The sequence below is a fragment of the Pseudozyma flocculosa genome (genome assembly GCF_000417875.1).
Source record: "Pseudozyma flocculosa PF-1 unplaced genomic scaffold scaffold00010, whole genome shotgun sequence".
Taxonomy (NCBI): Eukaryota; Fungi; Basidiomycota; class Ustilaginomycetes; order Ustilaginales; family Ustilaginaceae; genus Pseudozyma; species Pseudozyma flocculosa.
Window position 1 is genome coordinate 421263 of NW_006920878.1, and position 20184 is coordinate 441446.

Genomic DNA, 20184 nt, shown 5'->3' on the forward strand with positions numbered 1-20184 from the left:
TGCATACCCTCATGAGGCGGATGTCGACTTCAGAGAGCCGATGTCATCGTGGGAAGCGTTGCTGTCGGTGCGATGTGATGCTGAGATAGAGTACAAGGTGGCAGGGACTGGGCGGAATCGTGACCAGGGTCTTTCGGGTCTTTTTGCGGAATGCGTCGTCTTGCGAATCAGGCCTCGACCTCCATCTCGACGGGCCCGTGACCGGAGCGAGCGCCACTGTCTGGCTCGCCGTCGCCGTCATCGTCTCGAAGGGGCGCGACGCCGATGCCCTCGCAGGCAGCCCGTATCTCCCTCCTCCACACACCGTCTTGCCAATCATAGCCGCCGGCGCGGTAGCGCTGGATCTGCTCCTTGGTGATGTATGCCGGCTTGAGCCACGGGTCCTCATAGCCCACGCCCAACTTCTGCGGTACGCCCTCGAGCCCGCCCATGGCGGTCGGAGCTTTGCGCACCGTGAAGAGGCTCGAGGCATCGTCGAGGGTAGCAAGCGGTCCTTCGTAGTCGAGGATCATGTCGAGGGTCCATGCCCGTCGGTCGAGCGCATCGGCACCCCCGCCCGCCGCCGCCAGGGCAGCCTGTTGCTGCGCCTCCTTTTCCCTCCTCCGCTCTTCCCGTTCCTCGCGCTGCAGCCGCTCTTCGCGCTCCTGCTGTCGCTTCTTTTGCTTTTCCATGACGGCGTCGGGGTCGCCTCCGCGTTCGAGCTCGCGGACGATCTCGAGGCGCTCTCGCTCTCGCTCCTCTTTCTCCCGCTCCTCGACGAGACGCAGCCGCTCACCACGGGCGCGCTTGGCCTCGCGTGCGTCTTCGTCGGCCTTTGCCTGCCGCTCCGATTCCTGCAGCGTCTGCTGGGCCGAGTTGGCGATGGCCGAGCGATGGGCCGCCTGATACTGCTCGAGCTTTGCCTGGGTCCTTGGCAGGTCGATCTCGTGAATGAGGTTAAACGTGATCTCCTCGACCTCCTCGAGGTAGTTGTTGTACGCCGTCAGGTCGGGAAAGTCCTCCTCGCGGCGGTTGAAGAGCTTGGCGACGTTTTTGCGCACGGCCACCTCGCGTTCGACGCCGAGGTCCTGAAAGGTCTGGGCAGTGAACTGATTCTTGGAGACCTTTTTGCCGCAATCTGGGCAGGGCGCAGGTCCGAGAGAGAATATGCGGTCGATGCAGGACTCGCACATCTTGTGATAGCACGGGCTCACGAGGAGGCGCAGCCGCGGGTTGAGGTAGCGGTCGGTCTTGCACTGCGGGCACTTGTCATCGGGAGAGGCAAACTCGCTCACCCTCCCACTCTTGTCCACGATGCCCTTGGGGCCCAGGTTGGGCGGCGGCGCCGAGGGTCGCGACGATGAGGGTCCGGCGCCAGGGCGGCCCGCAGCGTTGCGAGCAGCCGGTGGGGCCCTTCGCGGCGCCGACATTGCGACTCGGGTGGAGGGGAGGGCGTCGAGCGACACGGCCGCTTCTCGGAGCGGGGCTGGCGGCGGTAGTCCCTTGAGACCAGAGGGAGGAAAGAAGGCTGAAGCTCTCCGGTGTGTGGCGAGAGAGAGCCGGGCGATGGAGGAAGAGGTGAGCGAGGAGGCAGGCTCTTGGCCAACGTTGAAGTGGAGCAGCCCACGGCGGGACCCTGGCTCGAGCACGGCCCTTAGCCTCTTGTCGCACGAGAGCCTAACCGCAGCCGCTACCCGCAGCCGATCTTTTTTTCCTTGCTTCTGCTCTCGACCTCGACTTGAGAAGAAAAAGGGCACCCGCTGCCCGTGCTTGCTTCCATCACGCCAACCATCACCATTCCCTTCCGTCTCTCCCGCACCTTTTGCTCCTTGCTGCGCAATAGGACCGTCGCACGCCCATCAGATGCTCGACCGTGTCGCCGTCTGTGTCATTCGCCGATCAACGCTACCGTCTTCGCTTCGCCTCGTGTCCCTCGCCGTCGGACCTGGAGCCTGCCCTACCCTGATCCTGCCCCAGCTCCTCGTCATTTCCCGCTTCACCTCCTTTCTCCGCCCACTACCCACACACCCGCCAGAATCATGTCGACGCCCAGTGGCCACCTTGATCGGTTGAGCCGCAGCCCGGCCTCGCTCGCCATTGCAAATCTGTCGCCCTCTTGCCGGCTGCTTTGCAGTCTCTTCGTGAGACTCGGCGGCGGGCTCGAGGGACCAGTTGAGGGCGAGGCCAGCGGTATGGGCGTCTCGACGACACGGCGGGAAGAAGAACAAGGCTCATTAAAACCATTGTTGGGAGGCGCCGACGTACATCGTCGCTGCGCCCATGATTCAGGGATGACCTATTGCCCCGACATACCTCCCCTCCTCCCCTCCTTGCTCCCTTCGCTCCCTCCTTCTCAACTTGTCTCGCCATCTTCTGTTTTGTGCCGCGCATATGCTCGACGTCGTGTAAGGATGAGGCCCGCCCGGTATTGCCAAATCCATCGCCATTGTCCTTCCTACCTACTGCTCCACCCCCTGAGCAGTCGTCGACAACGGCGACCCGGGCGTGACAAGAGGTAGAGAGGGTTCTGTCGACTGACCTCAAACGGTGAGTGTGGGAACCCCTCTGCACAGGCTGTTGCTCTGCCCACCGATCCGAAGGACGACAGCAACATCCGAAAGGCCATCCGAGGCAGCGGCATCCTGGTCTGGTCCCGAGAGGCGTCGCGACGTCTGTCGGCCTGGTCGGGGCTGCGGCCGATGTGGCAAGGGCTCTTCTCACCCGGTCGGGCGGCCCCGTTCATCTTTGCGCCGCACTGCCTTGTCAGTCTCGTCGCGAGTTGAAGGGGATGACCAGCTGATGGAGTCGAGTCCTTGGAAGAGTGTAAAAGGCAATTCTGACGGATCGAGTGGCAGCAACACGGGCAGGCTGGGAGCATGGCCCGACGGTGGCTGATCTAGGACCGAATCGCTCCCCCACCTCATCATTGAATCTTTCGGTCCTCTGTAGATGGCGAGCAGGTCATCAACAATGATGTGGAATCGCTCGCAGCTGTTGTTTGAGCTCGTGTGCGCTGGTGCATCATCTGCGTTGTGTGATGTCTGCCGTGGTCCGTCGTCACCCAAGGAGCAAACGAAGACTGCCTAGAGGCTGCGGCAAGTCTTGCCTGTGCCTTCTGCCATCCTGTTGCGCGTACCACACCCTCCTACCTGTCAGAGGTCACACGGATCACCCTCGACGGGTTGCCGACCCAGTCTTCAGTCGCAGACGCACAATAGAGGACATGAAGGCCGCGTACGTCTTGGCGAGCGGGGCGGGCACGGGTCTCCGGGGTTCGGTTGCAGATCAGCTTCGCTCCTGCGCCGAGGAGGGGAAACTTCCAGCCGCGGATTCCAGACGACGACGACGGCGGCGGCGGCGGCGGCGGCTGCGGCGACGAACGTCCGAAGCCGACTCGGTTCGATGCGGCCATGTGTCGTTCCGCCGTTCTGCTAGCTGTACGTACGTACGTCCGGCGTCGTCGGCGCCGTCGGTGCCCCGGAACCACGACGATCCACGGACGTCTCCCCCGCGGTGCCAGCGTGCTTGCCTGCCACGGCATCTGCATCGAAGAATGCGACTGCGACTACTGAGGCCATTTGACCTCGGTTGGACATCATCTCGGAGTCGGGGGCGCCATGCAAGACGTACCGCCTCTTCTGTACGTACGCCGTGCTCGACAAGCAGTCAGAGAGCCAGAGATGGAGCGACCCCTCGGTGGGCTCTGCAGCCACAGTTAGGAGGGGGTAAGTGTGGGTGAATGTTTTTGTGAGGGTCGCCGGGCGACGACAAAGGCACGCCGCCGAGTGAGGGTGCGGTCGAGTGTTGCTTGGCGTGCCGAAGGGCGTGCGTGTGTGCGCTTGGCCGCCCGCCCGGCCTGCCTTGAGCCCCTCTTTTGGTCCTCAAACAGGTACTGTGCCGCTTCACCTTCACCTTCGCCCCCTTCCAACCCACCCTCCGCCATCCTCGCCCCCCCTCTCATCTTCGCTCCTCTCCCTCTCCCTCTCCATCGCAAAGCGTACGGACCCACGGCCTCACCGTCCACACTCCTTTGCCGCTCCTCTTCTTACCGCCCCGCTCTTTCCCCTCGTCGGACTTCTTAAAGCGAACCCGCACAGCCTGTCCGTCCCTTACCCCCCTTTCCTCTCTCTCTCCACGTCCCACGCCACTCGTCCTCTACCCCGTCCTCCGCCCCGTCGCTCGTTTTCATCCTTTCGACCCGATACCCGTCATCGGCCAACCTCGTGCTTCGATCCCCTACCGGCAATCGCCACTCTCGCTCCTTGTCCGCGCTTCAGCATGCAGCTCTTCAGTCTCTCGTCGGCCCTCGTTGCCCTCGCCGGCCTCGCCTCGGTCAGCGCCTCGTCTTCCGGAAGCAGGCATCCCAAATTTGTCGCCCGTCAGGCCGCTGGCGACGCCCCCGTCCCGCTCACGCCCAACCAGGTCAACGAGGGCCAGCCCCTCCTCATCCAGTGGACCCCCACCACCAACGACGCCTGGAAGAGCATGGAGATCAAGTTCATGACCGGCAGCAACCAGCACATGACGGAGCTCGCTACCATCGCCTCCAAGGTCGACGGCACCGCCGCTGGCGGCGGAAAGCTGCAGTGGACCGCCCCCGCCGTCAACCCCAACGCCAAGATCTACTTCTTCCAGTTTACCCACAACGACCAGGAGCCCACCTGGACCACTCGCTTCGCCATCGCCGACGCCAGCGGAAAGGTTGTCGACCCGCCCGAGGCTAACCAGCCCGAAGGTGGCAGCCCCGCCATTCCCTGGGGCACCGGTGCCATCGAGGGCGCCGTGCCCTCTGCCGGCGCCGCCGACGGGTCGTCCAGCTCGAGCAGCGGCGCCGCCGCCTCTACTTCGGCCGCCTCGTCGTCGGCTGCTCCCACGTCGGCTGCCCCTACCTCGACCGCCTCCCGCTCCGGCTCGGCCTCGGCCTCTGCCTCGACCGCTACCAGCAGCGGCATCGACTTCAGCAAGTTCAACTCGGGCAACCAGCCCTCGTCGGCCTCTTCGAGCTTCAAGGTTGCGTCGGCTGCCGCCGTTGTGGGCAGCGCCGTCTTTGGCGTTGCAGCCCTTGCTCTGCTCTGAGGCAGTGGCTGGCGGTCTTGGTCGCCTTGGTCGTGGGATAGATAGGTGGTTCTTGCTGCTGCTGCTCGTCTCCCCATGACTCTCTTCTCCTCGCTGCGGCTATCGGTCGCTCCGGTACCTCAGCTATTACTTCATCGACTTCGTTGACGTCGCGCGCCATACGGCGCTGCTGACGCACGCGCCGCTGGACAATCGTCGCGCTTCCGCACTGCAAACCTGTTCTGCCTTCTGACTGACAGTAGAGTGTCGCCCCGCCCTTAGCTGACCTTGTCGCATTGCGATGCCAGTTGACGGTGTTGGATCTCGGGGACCATGAGCCGGACTGTCTTTCGGCTGGCTCCCGTGAGTCGACTTGCCGCGCGCGCATCCCTTTTCTGCTCAATGGCCGCACGGATCGAAAGCTCCTGTGGCGGGTCGACGTACCAAGCTGTGCTGCCTTTTGTGGATACGGCCGAACTCTCTCTGGTGGTTGTGAATCGTCGTCGCCGTCGTGGCGTCTTGAAGCTCGTACACGGCCTAGCCTGCCGTTTCCGCTTGTTGATGTGAGGGAGCGGAGCGACGCGACTGAAAGTCGAGCAAAGCGTGGACGGGACGTGGAGGGAGAACCCTGCGCGCGTGCCTTGCCTGCAAGCCTTCGCCTTCTTCCACCATCCCCGACAAAGCAAGCACGCTACTACCAGTGCCCGCATACGCACCCGAAACCCATACCCTTCGACATCTCTGATCGGCCGCCACCATGTCGCACGTTCGCGGACGGTACATTCCCGTGCTGGAGCAGGAGATGAGGAGGGCGGTTAAGGAACCTGTAGCGTGAGTCATTGACCCGCGCAGCCCGTCGTCGAATCGCTTGGGCGCTCAGTCCACTGACCCCGGTCGACAAGTCGACCACCCCCGCCTTCCATCACGCTCGCCTCTCGTCAGCGTCTGGAGGCAGGAGTGGGTTCTGCCCGCGTCGTCGGCTGGCGGCGTGGCGGCGGATGCAGCCGCCGCTTCAGGCAGCACCAAAAACGACGGCGGCCTCAAGATCCTCAAGTGGGTCAAGACCAACGCCACAGCCGAGTTCCCCGAGGAAGAGGATCAGGAGTATGCCGGGCCCATGGACCTCGACCCAGTCGCCGCGGGATCGGCACCCGCGGTGACTGTGGCAGCGGCCGCGCCCCTAGCCCCGGTCGAAACCGCAGCCAGCTTGACGGGCGGCGCGGCGGGCGGCTTGGGCAGCATCGCTCCTCCTGTCGACGCATCCGCTCTCTCCACCGCTGCCGATACAGATGCCACGGCTGCGAACTCTGGGGAGGCTTCGTCGGCAGCACCACATGCGGCGGCCCCGACAGTTGCGTCTGCGATCCCTCCACACATCTCGGGCATCGACTCGCTCCCCGTCTCGGGAACCGTCACACCCTCCGCCTCGTCCGCGGCCGAGGCCGACACGTCCGGATCGGCTTTGCCGCCGTCGTCTCTCGATCCATCCCAGTCTCAGTCCCGCGACGAGACCCCGCAGGCGCACCCGCAGGTCGCCGGCGAGCTCCATCCTCCGCCGTCGGGCCTGTCGTACGAGGATCATCAAGCGACCGCTGCGACAGAGCAGCCGCAGGCGGAAGACGGCGATGACAGCGGTGGCAGCGGTAGCGGAGCGGCCGCAAGGATGGCGGGAGGCGAGCAGGGCAACACGGAGCGAGAAGCGGAGGCTGCGCTTCCACCCTCCGCCGATGCCAAGGTCGAGGACATCGAGACGAGAGGCGTCGTCTCAATCGAACCTGGCACAGACGTGCGCCACGCCGACGACATCCTGGACACCGAGGCAAGAGTCCAAGAAGTCGGCTCCGAGAACACAGTCGGGCAAGGCCCTGGGGATGGTGATGTCTCGATGGCAGATGTTTGAGCGCCAGCACGGGGCCTCCGCTTTCAATTCGAAAGAGCGATCTCGTTCCTCGCACGTCGCAGGAACGGGCCGAGGCGCAACAGATGGTTCGAACCGCCAACATGCTACGCCGGTCCATGTTCTGCCATCGTCTTTGCGCTGCACGGTTCCGGCTCTGTCGAGGTAACAACATCAATGACCGTGTTCCAGCCGCCGCAGATGGCGTGCTGAGCTGCGTATGGCCTCCGCGGTCCGAAGGCTGGATGAGATATCGGGCCGTCGCTGCATGGCCATTGAGTTGCCGTCTGTGAGATCGCTCGATGTTGCGAGGGTCTCCATTGTGTAGCAGAGGAGGCTCGCTCGCCGGCGTCCAGGCTGGTTGGCAGCGACTCGTCTGCGTCGGACGGACTGCTCTGCCTCGACGGCCATGACATGCCGAGCTGGCCATGCTCGTCTGTGAACGGGGACGGGACAAAAGATCAGTGGCTGGTCAGCATGGTCCCAACTCTACCGCGTCCGCCACGACGCCACCCACTTGAGCCAGCGATCCAGAGCTCTCCGTGTTGACCGACGAGCACCGAATGATCCGATCCGCAGGCAATGTCGACAATGACGGGCTCCGCCTGGCCCCGTTGCACCGGCAGCTCGACCAAGACGGGCTGCGTGAGGGCCTCGTCGTGGACGCCGCCGGGCTGCTGTTGGAGCCGACAGATCTGACCCTGTCCGTTCCAGCCCCAGCCGTAGACGTCGCCGCTGTCAGTACGGACCAGGACGTGCCTGCCTCCGCAAGCGACCTGCGCCACCGAGGTGGGAAAGCCGGCGCGGAAGCGAGAGAAGAACTCGAGCGGTACCAGCAGTTCCTCGTCTGGACGCTCCTCTCGTCCGTCAAGGCGGCCCGCAGCTCCCTTTGCTGCCGTCGAGAGGCGAGGTGGCATTGGCACCACTCCGAATCGCGTGTCCCCTAGCGCCCATAGAGGCCAGATGGCGGAATCGGCCACGAGAACGAAGTGTGCCCAGCCGGCGACAACTGCGGTGAAGACGGGCCGCGAATCTGGGGCGCCGGGGAAGGCGAAGCGGTAGCGATGCTGGAGGTCTTCAAGTTCAGCGGAATCGACAGCATTAGCCGCCGCCATCATCTCCGAAACCGAGGCGAAGAGATAGGCGTTGCCGGCAAGGTCGATGGCCACGATCCTTCCGCGCTTGTCCATTGCCGCGGTGCGCCAGGGGCCGAGGCCGTGGATCCGACGTGGCCCCTCACTTGCGTTGCTCACCGGGGCCAGCTGTTGCAGCAGCCCATCGGTATCGATGTAAGCGGTGAAGGCATCTTCGCCGAGCCACGCTATCACTGTTCTGTCCTTCGAGTCGTTGCAGGGCTGGGCACAGATGCGGTCGAGGTGTAGTTGAAGGGACTGGTAGTCGTAACCCCGGGCGATGAGCGAGTCGGGACGCGCGGAGCGGAATATGATTTGGGACCAGTTGGCGGCCACGACGCCGAGGATGGCTTGGTGTTGAGCGTCAATGCCGACGCAAGCGACGGGGCCGATGACGATCTCATCCGCGTCGTGATCCAGGTCGAGCGTCTCCTTGTCCTGGTTGCAGCCTTGGCGGATCTGTCGAAACAGGTTGCTTCCGAGCCCTACGACCGAGTGCTGGGGATCGGATCGACCAGGGGAAGACAGAGCTTCCATGGCATCGCGACGACGAAGGGTGGAGGATGAGGAGGAGCGGAGCTGCGGTGCAGAACCAAGCTCGGGCAAGCAAGCAGGCAAGGTCGGACGATGGGCGGCGAGGGCCGGTACGCAACAACTGATGAAGATGGCAAGAAGGCGAGGCGGCGTAAAAGCGCAGTGTGGCCTGCCAGACCCTATGCGCCCGCCTGTCTACCCCGCACACAGGTCAAAGGTGGCAGCACCGCCCGGGCCCTGCTGTCCGTTGGCCTCCGACCGTCACCCACCATCCCAACACCACCGGCATCATCCCCACCACTCCGACTGGGCCGCGGGTGGCGCTTCAGGAAACGATGGCCTCTATACGAATCGCAAGCGCGTGCACCTCCCGGGGGGCGTGTTTGCCACTCGCAAGGACGATGGCAGCCGGCGCTCCCTCTCCTGCTCCGGCGCCGCGCATGCCAGCAGGGCCGCTTCACCGGTGCCGTTTCCATTCTACTCCGCGCCGGTCCACTTCGACCTTCACCGGCATGTCGCCCGCCGGCTTGACGGAGACGCAGCGCGATGTGCGAGAGGCAGTCTCGGCCCTCTGCACAAAGTTCCCCGACACCTACTGGGCCGAGCGCGACGCGAGCCAGACCTACCCGCACGAGCTCTACGACGCCCTCGCGGCGGGCAACTGGCTAGGCATATGCATGCCCCCGGAGCTCGGTGGCGTCGGTCTGGGTATCAGCGAGGCCACAGTGATGCTACAGACCATTGCAGAGAGCGGCGCCTCCATCGCCGGCGCGCAGAGCATCCACGCCAACGTCTACCCGCTCATGCCCCTAATTGAGTTCGCTTCAGAGGAGCAGAAGCGCAGCTGGCTCCCGCAGATGATCGACGGCCGCATTCGCAGCTGCTTTGGCGTCACGGAGCCCACCACGGGCCTCGAGACCCTCAAGCTAACGACAAAGGCCGAGCGCAGGGGCGACGTTTACGTCGTCAACGGCAGCAAGATCTGGACAAGCAGCGCCCAGGTGGCGAGTCACTGCGTGCTCCTCGTACGCACCGGCGAGGCGACGGCAGAAAAGAGGTCGGGCGGCCTCTCGCTGCTGTTTGCCCCGCTGCGCCGCCGGCCCAACACGCCGCACGTGCCCGAGGACGAGTCCAGGCTTCTGCCCGGGCTCGAGATGCGCAAGATTGCAAAGATGGGCGGCAACACGGTCGACGCCAACGAGGTCTTTTTCGACAACTTCGAGGTCCCGGCCTCGCATCTCATTGGCGTCGAGGGCGACGGCTTCCGCTACGTGCTCCACGGCATGAACGCCGAGCGATGCCTCCTGGCGGGAGAGGCGCTGGGGACGGGCTACGCGGCGCTCCGCAAGGCTGTGCAGTACGCATCTGACCGCGTCGTCTTTGGCAAGCCGATTGGAGCCATGCAGGCCATCCAGCACCCGCTCGCCAAGGCGTGGGCCAAGCTCGAAGCGGCCCGCCACCTCACCTACGCCGCAGCCAGGATGTACGACGAGCGCGCCGCCGACGCTGGGGCCCAGGCCAATGCGGCAAAGTACATGGCCGCCGAGGCCGGCTACGAGGCCTGCGAGACGGCCGTCATGACCATGGGCGGAATGGGATACGCGCGCGAGTACCACGTCGAGAGATACCTCCGCGAGATGTGAGCCATGCGCAGCCAGGGCGCCGCGAGATCGCCCGGTCGTCGTCACCTGTCACTCTGACGTTCCTCTTCCCCCCTTTTTGCGACGCCATCTCAGCTTCGTCCCACGGTTGGCGCCGGTCAGGTGGGTCCCGTTGTGCCCTTGTCCGCTTTCCACCGTCGACATGGCAAAAGGCTGAAAGCGACCTCTCTTCTCTGTCCTGATTGCCTCTCTGTGCTCTGCAGCCGCGAGATGATTCTGAACTACCTCGGACAGCGGGTGCTTGGTCTGCCGAAATCCTACTGAGCAGGCTTCGTGGCGAAGCGGAAAACCAGAGCAAGGTGACGAGCAGCGTTGACTCATGTTGAAGAACAGGAGAGCGTCGAAGAATGAGGCCGCTCCTTTGCCTTGATACGACGAGCGGAAAGGCTGGGGAGACGGGGTGACGGCGGTGGCGGCGGTGATGACACTGGCGGAGAGCGGCCGTGCTGAGCAGGTTGTGCACGCGGAGCCTTGACGCCGTCTAGCTCAGGCCTGGCAAGTCAGGCCTGCCAGGCCTGCCCCTGGCCGGTCTTCTGGCGTGCAGCGCGGGGTGTTCGAGTGAGGTACGCCGTGTGGAGCGCGCGACCCTTTTCGCTGGGCCTTCCGAGTCCCGAGGAGAATTCTGCGAGCTTCTCAAAAAATTTGCGCCGCCAGGGGCGAGGGCCAAAGTCAGCCCGGGCAGCGGCGTTGGCCACCGACCACATCAGCCTTGCTCCTCCTTCACCTGCAACTAGACCCTCTGCTCCCTCTGATCGGTCGTTCCCTCGCTCCTTCGTCACATCACACTCACGAATCTCGCCCGCCATGGCCCGAATGCGCAAGAAGGGACGCTCCGGCGCCGCCAAGAACTACATCACCCGTAACCGTGCGCTCAAGAAGCTGCAGGTGACGCTGGCCGACTTTCGAAGGCTCTGCATCCTCAAGGGCATCTTCCCGCGCCAGCCCAAGAATGTCAAGAAGGCCAACCGGGGAAAGACGGCGCCTACGACCTTCTTCTACGCCAAGGACATCGCCTACCTGGCCCACGAGCCCGTCATCCAGAAGCTGCGTGAGCACAAGACGTTTGCCAAGAAGCTCTCCAAGGCCATCGGGCGCAAGGAGTGGCAGCTGGCCAAGAACCTCCACGACAACAAGCCCGTCTACCGCCTCGACCACATCATCAAGGAGCGCTATCCCACTTTCGACGACTCGCTCAAGGATATCGACGACGCCCTCTCGCTCCTTACGCTGTTTGCCAATCTGCCGGCGAGCGAGCGTGTGCACGCCGATGTCGTCTCCAACTGCGCCAGGCTCTGCGCAGAGTGGCAGCTCTACGTCATGAAGGCAAAGGCTCTCCGAAAGGTCTTCCTCAGCATCAAGGGCGTCTACTTCCAGGCCGAGGTCCGCGGCCAGACCATCACCTGGCTCGTCCCGTACATGTTTACCCAGAACGTGAGTGCATGTCGTCTTCCAACTGGAGAGCTGGCCGGACGATTCCCCTTCTCCCCTCGATGAGCGCGCTCACCTCATCTTCCGCGGACTTGCACCTACCCTCGCACCGACGCACAGATCCCTTCGGACATCGACTTCAGGATCATGATGACCTTCCTGGAGCTGTACCAGACGCTGCTTGGCTTCGTCTTGTTCAAGCTGTACACCGACGAGAACCTCGTCTACCCGCCAAAGTTTGATCAGGACAAGGACGCGGCGGGTGCGGGCGTGGGCGCCCTGACGCTCGACGCTGCCAGCGCCGCCGTGCTGCGGGGCGAGAATGCCAGCGGCGATGCTTCGGCGTCGGCCAGCGGCAGCGGCCAGGAGGCTGCCAAGAAGCTGTCGCAGAAGGTCATCAAGAAGCAGATCCGCGAGATCAGCCGCAGCGGAGCGGCGGCAGGCGGCGCGGACGCGATGTCCGAGGTGCAGGAGGACGACACCGTCGGCGCCGAGGCCTCGACCACGGCCGGCGACGAGGCCGACGAGCGCTTCGTCGAGCAGCCGTCCAAGACGGCCGACGACCAGGAGCAGTCCGGGGCCGGCCTCACGACGCTGGCCGAGATCCAGGCGGCATCAGCCGAGGGTGATGGGGCAGCAACGACGCTCTTCACGCCGTATACCTTCTACATCTCGCGCGAATGCCCGCGGCCCATCCTCGAGTTCGTCCTCAAGTCGTTTGGCGCCTCGGCGGCCAAGGTGGGGTGGGACGAGGTGGCGGGCGCCGGCAGCGCTGTGAGCGAAACCGACGCGCGGATCACCCACCACATCGTTGACCGGCCGATCCCGGCCAACGGCCGGAAGAAGTACGGCGGCGCTCGGGTGTTCGTTCAGCCGCAGTGGATCGTCGACTGCGCCAACGCGCGCCGCCTGCTGCCGACCGAGCCCTATGGACCGGGGCAGACGCTGCCGCCGCACCTGAGTCCCTTTGTCGACTCGGCAGAGGTGGCCCGCCGTGGCGGGTACGTCCCTGCCGAGGCGCGGGCCGAGCTCGGCATCGAGGACGAGCAGGAGCAGGGGTCCGACGACGACAGCAGCGATGAGGACGCGGATGTCGACGACGGGGACGGATCGATGGTCGACGAGGACGAGGACGAGGCCGATGCAGACGGCAAGAGCGCGGTCCAGGGCAAGGACAAGGCCAAGGTCAAGGCCAAGGCCGCCTCGGTGGACGTGTCGAAGCGGCCCGCGCTGGCTGCGCTGCTGGCCGACCCTCTTGACGCGGCATCGGCGGGACTGCTGGACGCTGCCGAGCTCGAGGCCGAAGCCGTCGGCGGCGAGGATGCGCTGGACGAGGTGCGGACCAAGCACGAGGCGGCCATCAAGGCGGCCAGGAAGCAGGCCAAGGCGGTCGGCGGCGGTGCCCGCAGCGGCCGGCAGGGAGGCAAGAGCGAGGACGACGAGGCCAAGGAGATGGCGCAGATGATGATGAGCAACCGCAGCCGCAAGCTGTACAACAAGCTCAGCTACAGCGCCAACAAGCGGAGCGAGGAGAAGACCAAGCTCGAGCAGAAGAAGAAGGCGCTCGACAAGGCGGGCAAGAAGCAGGTCAAGGCCAAGGCGGCCGGCCGGGCTTGACGACGTCGGCCGCGGCTCTCGCTCTCGCCCCGCTCTGCGCACTTGTTTGTTCCCGCTCGCTTCTCTCTCTCTTTGGTCGTGTCTCGTCGTTACACTCTGTCCAGCATGCGGTCCTCTGTCTCCGTGTACCATGTCGCCGTAGCTCTGCCTGTTCACCTTTGCGAATCCAGGCTGAATCTCCCGTGATCCCTTTCGAGCCCCCGCCGCCGCGTTCAGTCGCCTGCCTCGCTCCGACGAGGAGCAGCGCGATCCCGGTGGTCCTCGTTGCAGCTCGCCCTCTCTCTCTCTCTCTGTGCGTGCCTGCCTGCTTGGCAGAGCAGAGGTGTACGATGCACGCGCTGCACACACGCTACACGAACACGCGCACCGTACCGGAAAACGGCGTGCGATCATCGAGGCGCATGCATGCTGCCATCTCCGCGCTTTCACCTGTGGCCGTTGTGTGGCAGATTCTCATTCGTTCCCCCGCAGGCCCCGCGCCGCTTTCTCTCACATTCTGGCTCTCGCAGCGCTTCTCGACCACCACGAACGGTGCAGGCGGGCAAGCCAGGTGTGGGGCGCCATTGAGCCGTGTGCGTGTCCCAGGCGGCCGACGAGGTGATGGCCGAATGAGGATCAACCAAGCAAGGCTCGCTTGCCTGCCTGGCTGGCTGCCGGCTTGCCTGCCAGCTTTGTTCGCATGCATGCGGGACTTCTTCCGCATGTGAGCGTGCCGCCCAGCTAGGCCGGATGTTGGCTGGCTGCTGTCTTTTCGGCTGCCCGGGCGGGGCCAGGCGGCGCACACAGCGCGAAACGCACGCACCCAGGCAAGCAAGCACGCGCGCGCGTCGCTGCTTGCTTGCTGCTTGCTTGCTCTTTCAACCGAGCTACCTAGCAGGCCCAGCTTCTGCCTGCCGGCTGGCCGTCCCTTTGCGGCGTGGTGCTCGGCCAAACGAGACCCAGCCCGCAGCCAGGCTAGGCACCCCGTGTAGCAGCTGGTTTGCTTGCCTGCCCGTTTGCCCGCCTGCCCGACTGCGCGCCCGCCTGAGTAGTGTGGCCTCTGCCCTGGACCCGGGCCCATTCAACCTGCCTGTGCGTTGCGGCCTTGTGTGGGCTTGGCCTGGCAGGCCTACCCTCTCCCCGCGTTTGGCCTGCAGTTGTCTGGGCAAAGGCGTGCCCGCCCGCTGCGCTCGGTTCTCGTGGGCTCTCCATCCCCCTGCTCCCATCGGCAGCTGCTTTGTTCCTCGACGCCATCACCTTCACCGCTCGTCCGCTCCTTGATCAACCACAGGCCAACCTCTCCGCGAGCAGATTGGCTACCTTCCCGTCACATCCTTCCAGCCTCTCCATCCTACGGCCGCATCCTTAGAGGAGCGCACCGCCTCTCACGATGGCACCCGGTCTTCGCAGGCCTCCCCCGGATCGCGAGAGCATCCTCTCATCCATCGGCCTGCCCCCCAGACAAGATATACCTACCCCTGCCAGCCCCACCTACGACCCCGGTCGCCCCCAAGGCACTCGCCGATCTCGCGCCGGCAGCAATGCTCGCCAGCGCAGCGAGCGCTCCTACAACCAGTCCTACAACCCCAACGGCCGCGAACCCGCATTGCCCAACGGCAGATACAACGCCAACACCGATCCCGATCGCCGACGCCAACGAGATCAGCGAGACTACGATCGCGACTACTACGATTCCAGCGGCAGGCCTTACCGCACCCGCCACGAGAGCATCTCGTCGCGCAAGGCTGATCGCAGCCGCACCCTCGATGCCCGCAGGCCAGCCATCCCTCCCGCCTACTCCAACGACGACTTCTTCGCGGAACGAGAACGTGACCGCAGACCGACTCGGAGCGCAAAAGCTGATGCACCTGCATCGCTCCGCGCAGAGAGGTCTACTTACGACCGCGATCGACGCATCGACTCGGACAGGGACAGGACCAGGGACCGCAGGCCTCACCGTCAGCTTGACCGCGATCCTCGTGACGAAGTTGAACGCGAAGAAAGCGGTGAAGACAGCGACGATCTCACGCCGGCGGGCGCTCGCGGCTTCTCCAAGGTCCCAGCATCTCGCCGGGGCGCCAACGGACGCGACCTCGAGCCGTACGAAGACGCCCAGGAGCCGGCTCCCCGCGCTCGCTCTCGATCGGTCCCCCACGATGCAGCTGCGACACGTCCCAGCACCTACGGACGAGAGGCACGTGGCGATGACCTGCTCGACCACGAGCTGAGGGCGGGCAGCAAACGCAGGAGCGTCCTGAGCCGCGTCCTGTCGTCCTCCAGCTTCCAACGCCCGAGCCAGGCGCCGCCTCCATCGGGTCGCCTCACGCGCTATAACACCGTCAAGCGGACCGACGCTTCGGAGCGCGGCGGCGCACGTATCGACGAGGTCGATCCCGCCGAGGAAGAGAGGCTAGCCAAAGAAGCACTCGGCCTCGTCGGCGGCGTCCGACGCTCGCGCGTGTTTGACGAGTCACACCCACAGTGGCTCAGCGGAGACGTGCCGAGCGCCAAAAACGAGCACGAGTCCCTCGGACGGGCTACCAGCAAGAGGACCGGCTCTTCGAGAAACAGCGAGCGACAGAAGACACTCGAATCGCTCGAACGCAACCGCGGTGCCGCCATCCTTGACGCTCCAAAGCCGGCCGCACCACACGACAGGAGCAAGAAGGCGTCGGCCGCTGCCGCAGCTGCTGCAACTGGCGTCGCCATCGGCGCGGCTGCTCCGTCCGACCCGGACTCGGACTCGGGATCGTCGGTTTCCTCGATTGACAGCGAGCTGCTCGAGGATGCGCACGAGGCGCCCGACGTGCACGACGACGACGCGCTCAGCACCATTGTGCTTGGCACGGCAGCTCCGGCAGGCGCGGCGCCTGCCTCGCTCCCTGCGGCCATTCCTGAAGAAGATTCGAGCGACGGACAGGTTAGTTTTGGCTGCAGTGGAACAGCTCGCCATACGGCGCGTTTCGTAACGAAGAGCATCGAGCACGCTGACGCTCACGCATTACACCGCGCTTGCGTACCTCTTCTCGTCTCACAGTCTTCGTCTGCATCGTCTGAGGAGGAGGACGATGACCACGAAGTTGACATTAAGAAGCCAACGACTCGCGACGCGTCCACGTCGGACGCAAATGGTACGGCCAGGACGGCCACAGCCGCAGCTGCCCCAGCTCTGGCGGGCGCGCTCGCTGCTGCACCGGCGGCCGCCTCGACCAATGCCCATGCCGCCAGTGCAAACGCGCATGGCGGGGAAGAGGTGTCGGAAGAGAGCGAATCCACCGAAAGCTCATCCGAGGAGGACTCCGGAACATCGACTTCGGCATCGGACGAAGAGGACGATCCAGCGGCTCCCGCGGTGGCTCCTACCGTATCGCCAGCGTCTCAGTCCAAGGCGCGTGCCGCCCCGGCTATCGTGGCAGGAGCTGGGGCTGCCGTGGTTGCGGGTGCGCTGGCCGCTGGAGCCCTCAACGGTCGCAAGTCGCACGAATCGCCGAATGCTGCCGCTCAGCGCAAACTCGCAGCCGAGGCTGAAAAGGAGCGCCTGCGGGTGGAGCAGGCCGAGCTCGAGCGTGAAGCCGAGTCGCAGCGCCTCATCGCAGCCAAGGCGGCGCGCAAGGACGAAAAGCGAAAGGCCAAGGAGGCTGCCGCGGCAGCCGCCGCTGCCGCCGCCATCAAGGACAGGGAGGCCAAGAAGGCAGAGCGCGAACAAGCGCGAAATGCGAAAGAGCGAGAGAAGCTCGAGGCCAAAGAGGCCCGGCGTTCGGCGATGGAGCGCAAGGAACGGGAGAAGTCCGAAGCGCGTGACCGTGCGATCCGCGAACGCGAAGACGCCGAGGCCAAGAAACTCTTGGCCATCCGCGAAGCCGAGCGCGCCAAAGAGGAACGCCTAGAGGCACGCAGGCAGAGTCGGCGGAAGCCGCACGGCGGCCGCGGCCCCGCTACACGCGGCGAGTCTGTGCGCCCGCTGACGCCCCAGCAGCGCCATTACCTCCTCAAAGCGCTGGTGATGCTGCAGATGCAGAGCGAATGGAGTGAGCTTGAGAAACTCGGTGCGCTGACAGAGTACGGATATCCGTTCTCGAGCACGAGATCCAAGCTGGCTCGAGTCAAGACGTTCGACAAGTCCGAGGACGGCGAGTTTGCGCGGTCGGCGCGCGACCCATATGCCAACGACGACACAATGCGGGAGACGGAAGATCTCCAAGAGCCGCTCATTCTCCGACACCTCTTCCACGTCCACCTTCACACCTTCCCCGGCCTCGACCGAGCGCCGGAAAAGTACTGGCAGAAGCGGATCCAGCCCTTTTTCGACGAAATGGCGGCGCGCAACTTTTCCTCGTCGCTCGAACGCGGCGAGATCTCCAAGCGGCGCCTGTACTCGTACGCGCTGACGCGCTACCTTGGCAGCTTCTTTGCGCGCGGCTTTGGCGTCCGGGGCGAGGGCGAGCTGCGCGGGCCGGGAGTCGGCGAGCCCGGCTCCGAGAAATGGGGCGTCGGCAAGCAGTGGGGCAAGGGCACCGTCAAGCGCGGCCTCGACAAGCCGATCCGCATCGAGCCGGAGCTGTTGGAACGCATCGACAACCTGTTCGAGGGCGAAGGCGGCCGGCTGTGGCGCGAGGCGGGCAAGGATTGGCGCAAGGTGCGGCGGGATTGGTGCGGCTTCAAGGAGAGTATTATCGAGAGTGAGACGGGTCTAGAGGAGGCGATCTCCTACCTCGACATCAGCAGCATCAAGAACTTGCCGCCGCACTACAAGAACTCGGTCGAATTCGCGCGCATCCACGCCGCCTACATCTTCCACGCTCTCTTCGTCGCCGCACCCAACGCCGATGAGCTCTACAAGATGGTGAAGGGCATCCACGCTCTCGCGCCCTACTGGGGTGCCAAGCAGCTGCTCAAGTATGCCAACGCCGAGACAATGATCTCGGGCATCCTTTCGCTCCTGCTGGCGCGCCCGGGCGGCGCAAAGTCGCTGCTACAGCGGATCTTTTCGTACGTCGTCGGCAAGGATGCCAGCTACATCCAGAAGGAGTTTGTCGCGCCGATCCGCAAGGAGATCGACGACGAGGAACTCGCGCGCAAAGTCGAGGAGTACGTGCGCCGCGGCGACCGCGTCGAGGCGCGCCGGATGCGCGACACGGCGCTCAAGCGCGGAGAAGATGTCCTCACCACGATCCTCCTCTCGCCGACCGAGCCGCGCCTTGGTCAGCAAGCGCGCGACCATGTCCTCGAGCTCCAGCGCTGCTTTACCCTCTCGCCCTACCGGGGCGACCTAGGCCTGGCTTACCCTGAGACGACGCCGCTCGGCGCCGACCGCCCGCCGGTGCCATCTTGGGGTGCTCAGGGCGCCGAGCATGGGCGCGCGCGCAAGTTTGCGCTGCTCAAGCTGCTGCTGCGCGAGTCGCTCAAGCGCCGCGACCGCGAGCAAGCCGTCGAATTCGCCAGCGGCAGCTTGATTCCCGCCATTATCAAGGACTCGCTCGAATCCGTCTTCTACCCGATCATCCGTACGATTGCCGCCACGGCCAATCTGAGCGAGCGCCTGGGCGACTTGCAAAAGTTCATCGATGACCTGCTTGACGTCAAGAAGCGCGGCGACGACCACATCGAGGCGTGGATCGCGCTGGCGGCGCGCCACGAGCAGGCCCTCTACTTTCTCTTCCACGAGTGCGCCTCGATCGCCAAGCCGCTGTGGGACTGGTGCCAGCTGGGCCTCGACTACATGGCGCTCTCGACCACGGACCCGGCCAACCCGGCGGACCGTTCGGCGCCGAACCTCGAGGTCAACTTTGAGGAGCTGCTCCAGGACGCTCGCCTCACCGACGCCGACGTCAAGAAGGTGCTCATCGAGATCGACCGCCTAGCAGCGTTCACGAAGTGGTCCAAGGTGCGCTACGAGCTCGAGGCTCGGAAGAACTACCTCCTCGCTCGCCCCGAGGCTGCTTCGCCGAGCGGCCTGTGCGAGGCTGAGCTGCCGCCGGACGCCGCAGCGGGGCTGCGCAAGGAGCTCGAGGACCTCGACGGCATGATGCGCGACCTGCTCGAAGAGTCGGGCCTCGAGCTCGACGACGGCAACTGTGCCGACGGCGTGCGCGGCACCGAAAAGTACGACTTCCCGTGGGCCTTTTTCGCCGGGATGGATCCGCTCAACCAGCACCTGCCTGCTGAGGCCGAGGCGGGCGAGCTGCGCGTGGCGAAGGTGCCGACCAATGTGGCGCCTCCGACGCTCAAGCACACGCGCAAAGTGCTGCCGCTCTTCTGCGAGCTGCTCGCGAGCCGCATGCCCGAGTGGCAGTCGGAGGATGTGCTCGGCAGCCTGGGCGCGCAGCAGCAGCAGCGCCAGTCTTCGTCGAGGCTGCCGTCGTTTGGCGGCAAGCGCAAGGGACCGGCGACGACCTTTGACAAGGAGACGAGCTTCGACGAGCGCCAGAAGAAGCTCGAAACGCGCAGCGTCATGAGCTCGGCCAGCTCGCGCTTCCGGCTGCCGTCGCTGTTTGGGCGCAAGTAGGCGTCCCAGAGCCGCTTCGGGCGAACCAGCATTGAGGTTGCCACCAGTACCAGTCCGCGGCCAGCTGCGGCGCCCCGTTGGGGGAGCCGCCTCCTCTCCTTGTTTGACCTTTCAGATACCCAGGCTCGAGATGCTCCGATTCGCTCCTTATTGCTTCCACCGTTGCCCTGCATCTTGTGCTGCCTTATAACTCGTCCTGTTCTCTCTCGTGCGCGATCGCCGTCGTCTGTTAGGCCAGGATGGCCAGGCCAGGGCTGGCAGGGCGTGTCGCCTGGCCTGGCTGCGCGCCTGCCCTGGTAAAAGTGGAGGGAGGGAGGGGCTTGGGGGGCGGGAGTCGGCCGACAGCGCGCTGGCTGGGCGGCTGGCCTGTCTCAAGCTAAGGCTGCCTCTGGCTCT

General features: G+C 65.0%; 7 protein-coding genes across 7 annotated transcripts; 5 read left to right on the forward strand and 2 right to left on the reverse strand.

The window, feature by feature from the left end:
* Positions 1–167: 167 nt before the first annotated feature.
* PFL1_03367 (uncharacterized protein) lies at positions 168–1409 on the reverse strand (the record flags this gene model as incomplete). Its single annotated transcript, XM_007880884.1, has 1 exon — positions 168–1409. The coding sequence occupies one exon, from the start codon at positions 1407–1409 to the stop codon at positions 168–170; it is 1242 nt and encodes a 413-aa protein (XP_007879075.1).
* Positions 1410–4257: 2848 nt separating this feature from the next.
* On the forward strand, positions 4258–5055 carry PFL1_03368 (uncharacterized protein; the record flags this gene model as incomplete). The annotated part of the gene is made up of 1 exon (XM_007880885.1): positions 4258–5055. The coding sequence occupies one exon, from the start codon at positions 4258–4260 to the stop codon at positions 5053–5055; it is 798 nt and encodes a 265-aa protein (XP_007879076.1).
* A 736-nt stretch (positions 5056–5791) lies between these two features.
* Positions 5792–6934, forward strand: PFL1_03369 (uncharacterized protein; the record flags this gene model as incomplete). Its single annotated transcript, XM_007880886.1, has 2 exons — positions 5792–5865; positions 5977–6934. 2 exons carry the CDS (start codon positions 5792–5794, stop codon positions 6932–6934), a joined length of 1032 nt encoding a protein of 343 aa, XP_007879077.1.
* Positions 6935–7038: 104 nt separating this feature from the next.
* PFL1_03370 (uncharacterized protein) lies at positions 7039–8601 on the reverse strand (the record flags this gene model as incomplete). Its single annotated transcript, XM_007880887.1, has 2 exons — positions 7039–7367; positions 7449–8601. The coding sequence occupies 2 exons, from the start codon at positions 8599–8601 to the stop codon at positions 7039–7041; spliced, it is 1482 nt and encodes a 493-aa protein (XP_007879078.1).
* A 509-nt stretch (positions 8602–9110) lies between these two features.
* On the forward strand, positions 9111–10523 carry PFL1_03371 (uncharacterized protein; the record flags this gene model as incomplete). The annotated part of the gene is made up of 3 exons (XM_007880888.1): positions 9111–10237; positions 10335–10361; positions 10463–10523. 3 exons carry the CDS (start codon positions 9111–9113, stop codon positions 10521–10523), a joined length of 1215 nt encoding a protein of 404 aa, XP_007879079.1.
* Positions 10524–11063: 540 nt separating this feature from the next.
* On the forward strand, positions 11064–13304 carry PFL1_03372 (uncharacterized protein; the record flags this gene model as incomplete). Its single annotated transcript, XM_007880889.1, has 2 exons — positions 11064–11690; positions 11808–13304. The coding sequence occupies 2 exons, from the start codon at positions 11064–11066 to the stop codon at positions 13302–13304; spliced, it is 2124 nt and encodes a 707-aa protein (XP_007879080.1).
* Positions 13305–14673: 1369 nt separating this feature from the next.
* Positions 14674–19788, forward strand: PFL1_03373 (uncharacterized protein; the record flags this gene model as incomplete). Its single annotated transcript, XM_007880890.1, has 2 exons — positions 14674–16203; positions 16321–19788. The coding sequence occupies 2 exons, from the start codon at positions 14674–14676 to the stop codon at positions 19786–19788; spliced, it is 4998 nt and encodes a 1665-aa protein (XP_007879081.1).
* Between the last annotated feature and the right edge of the window lie 396 nt (positions 19789–20184).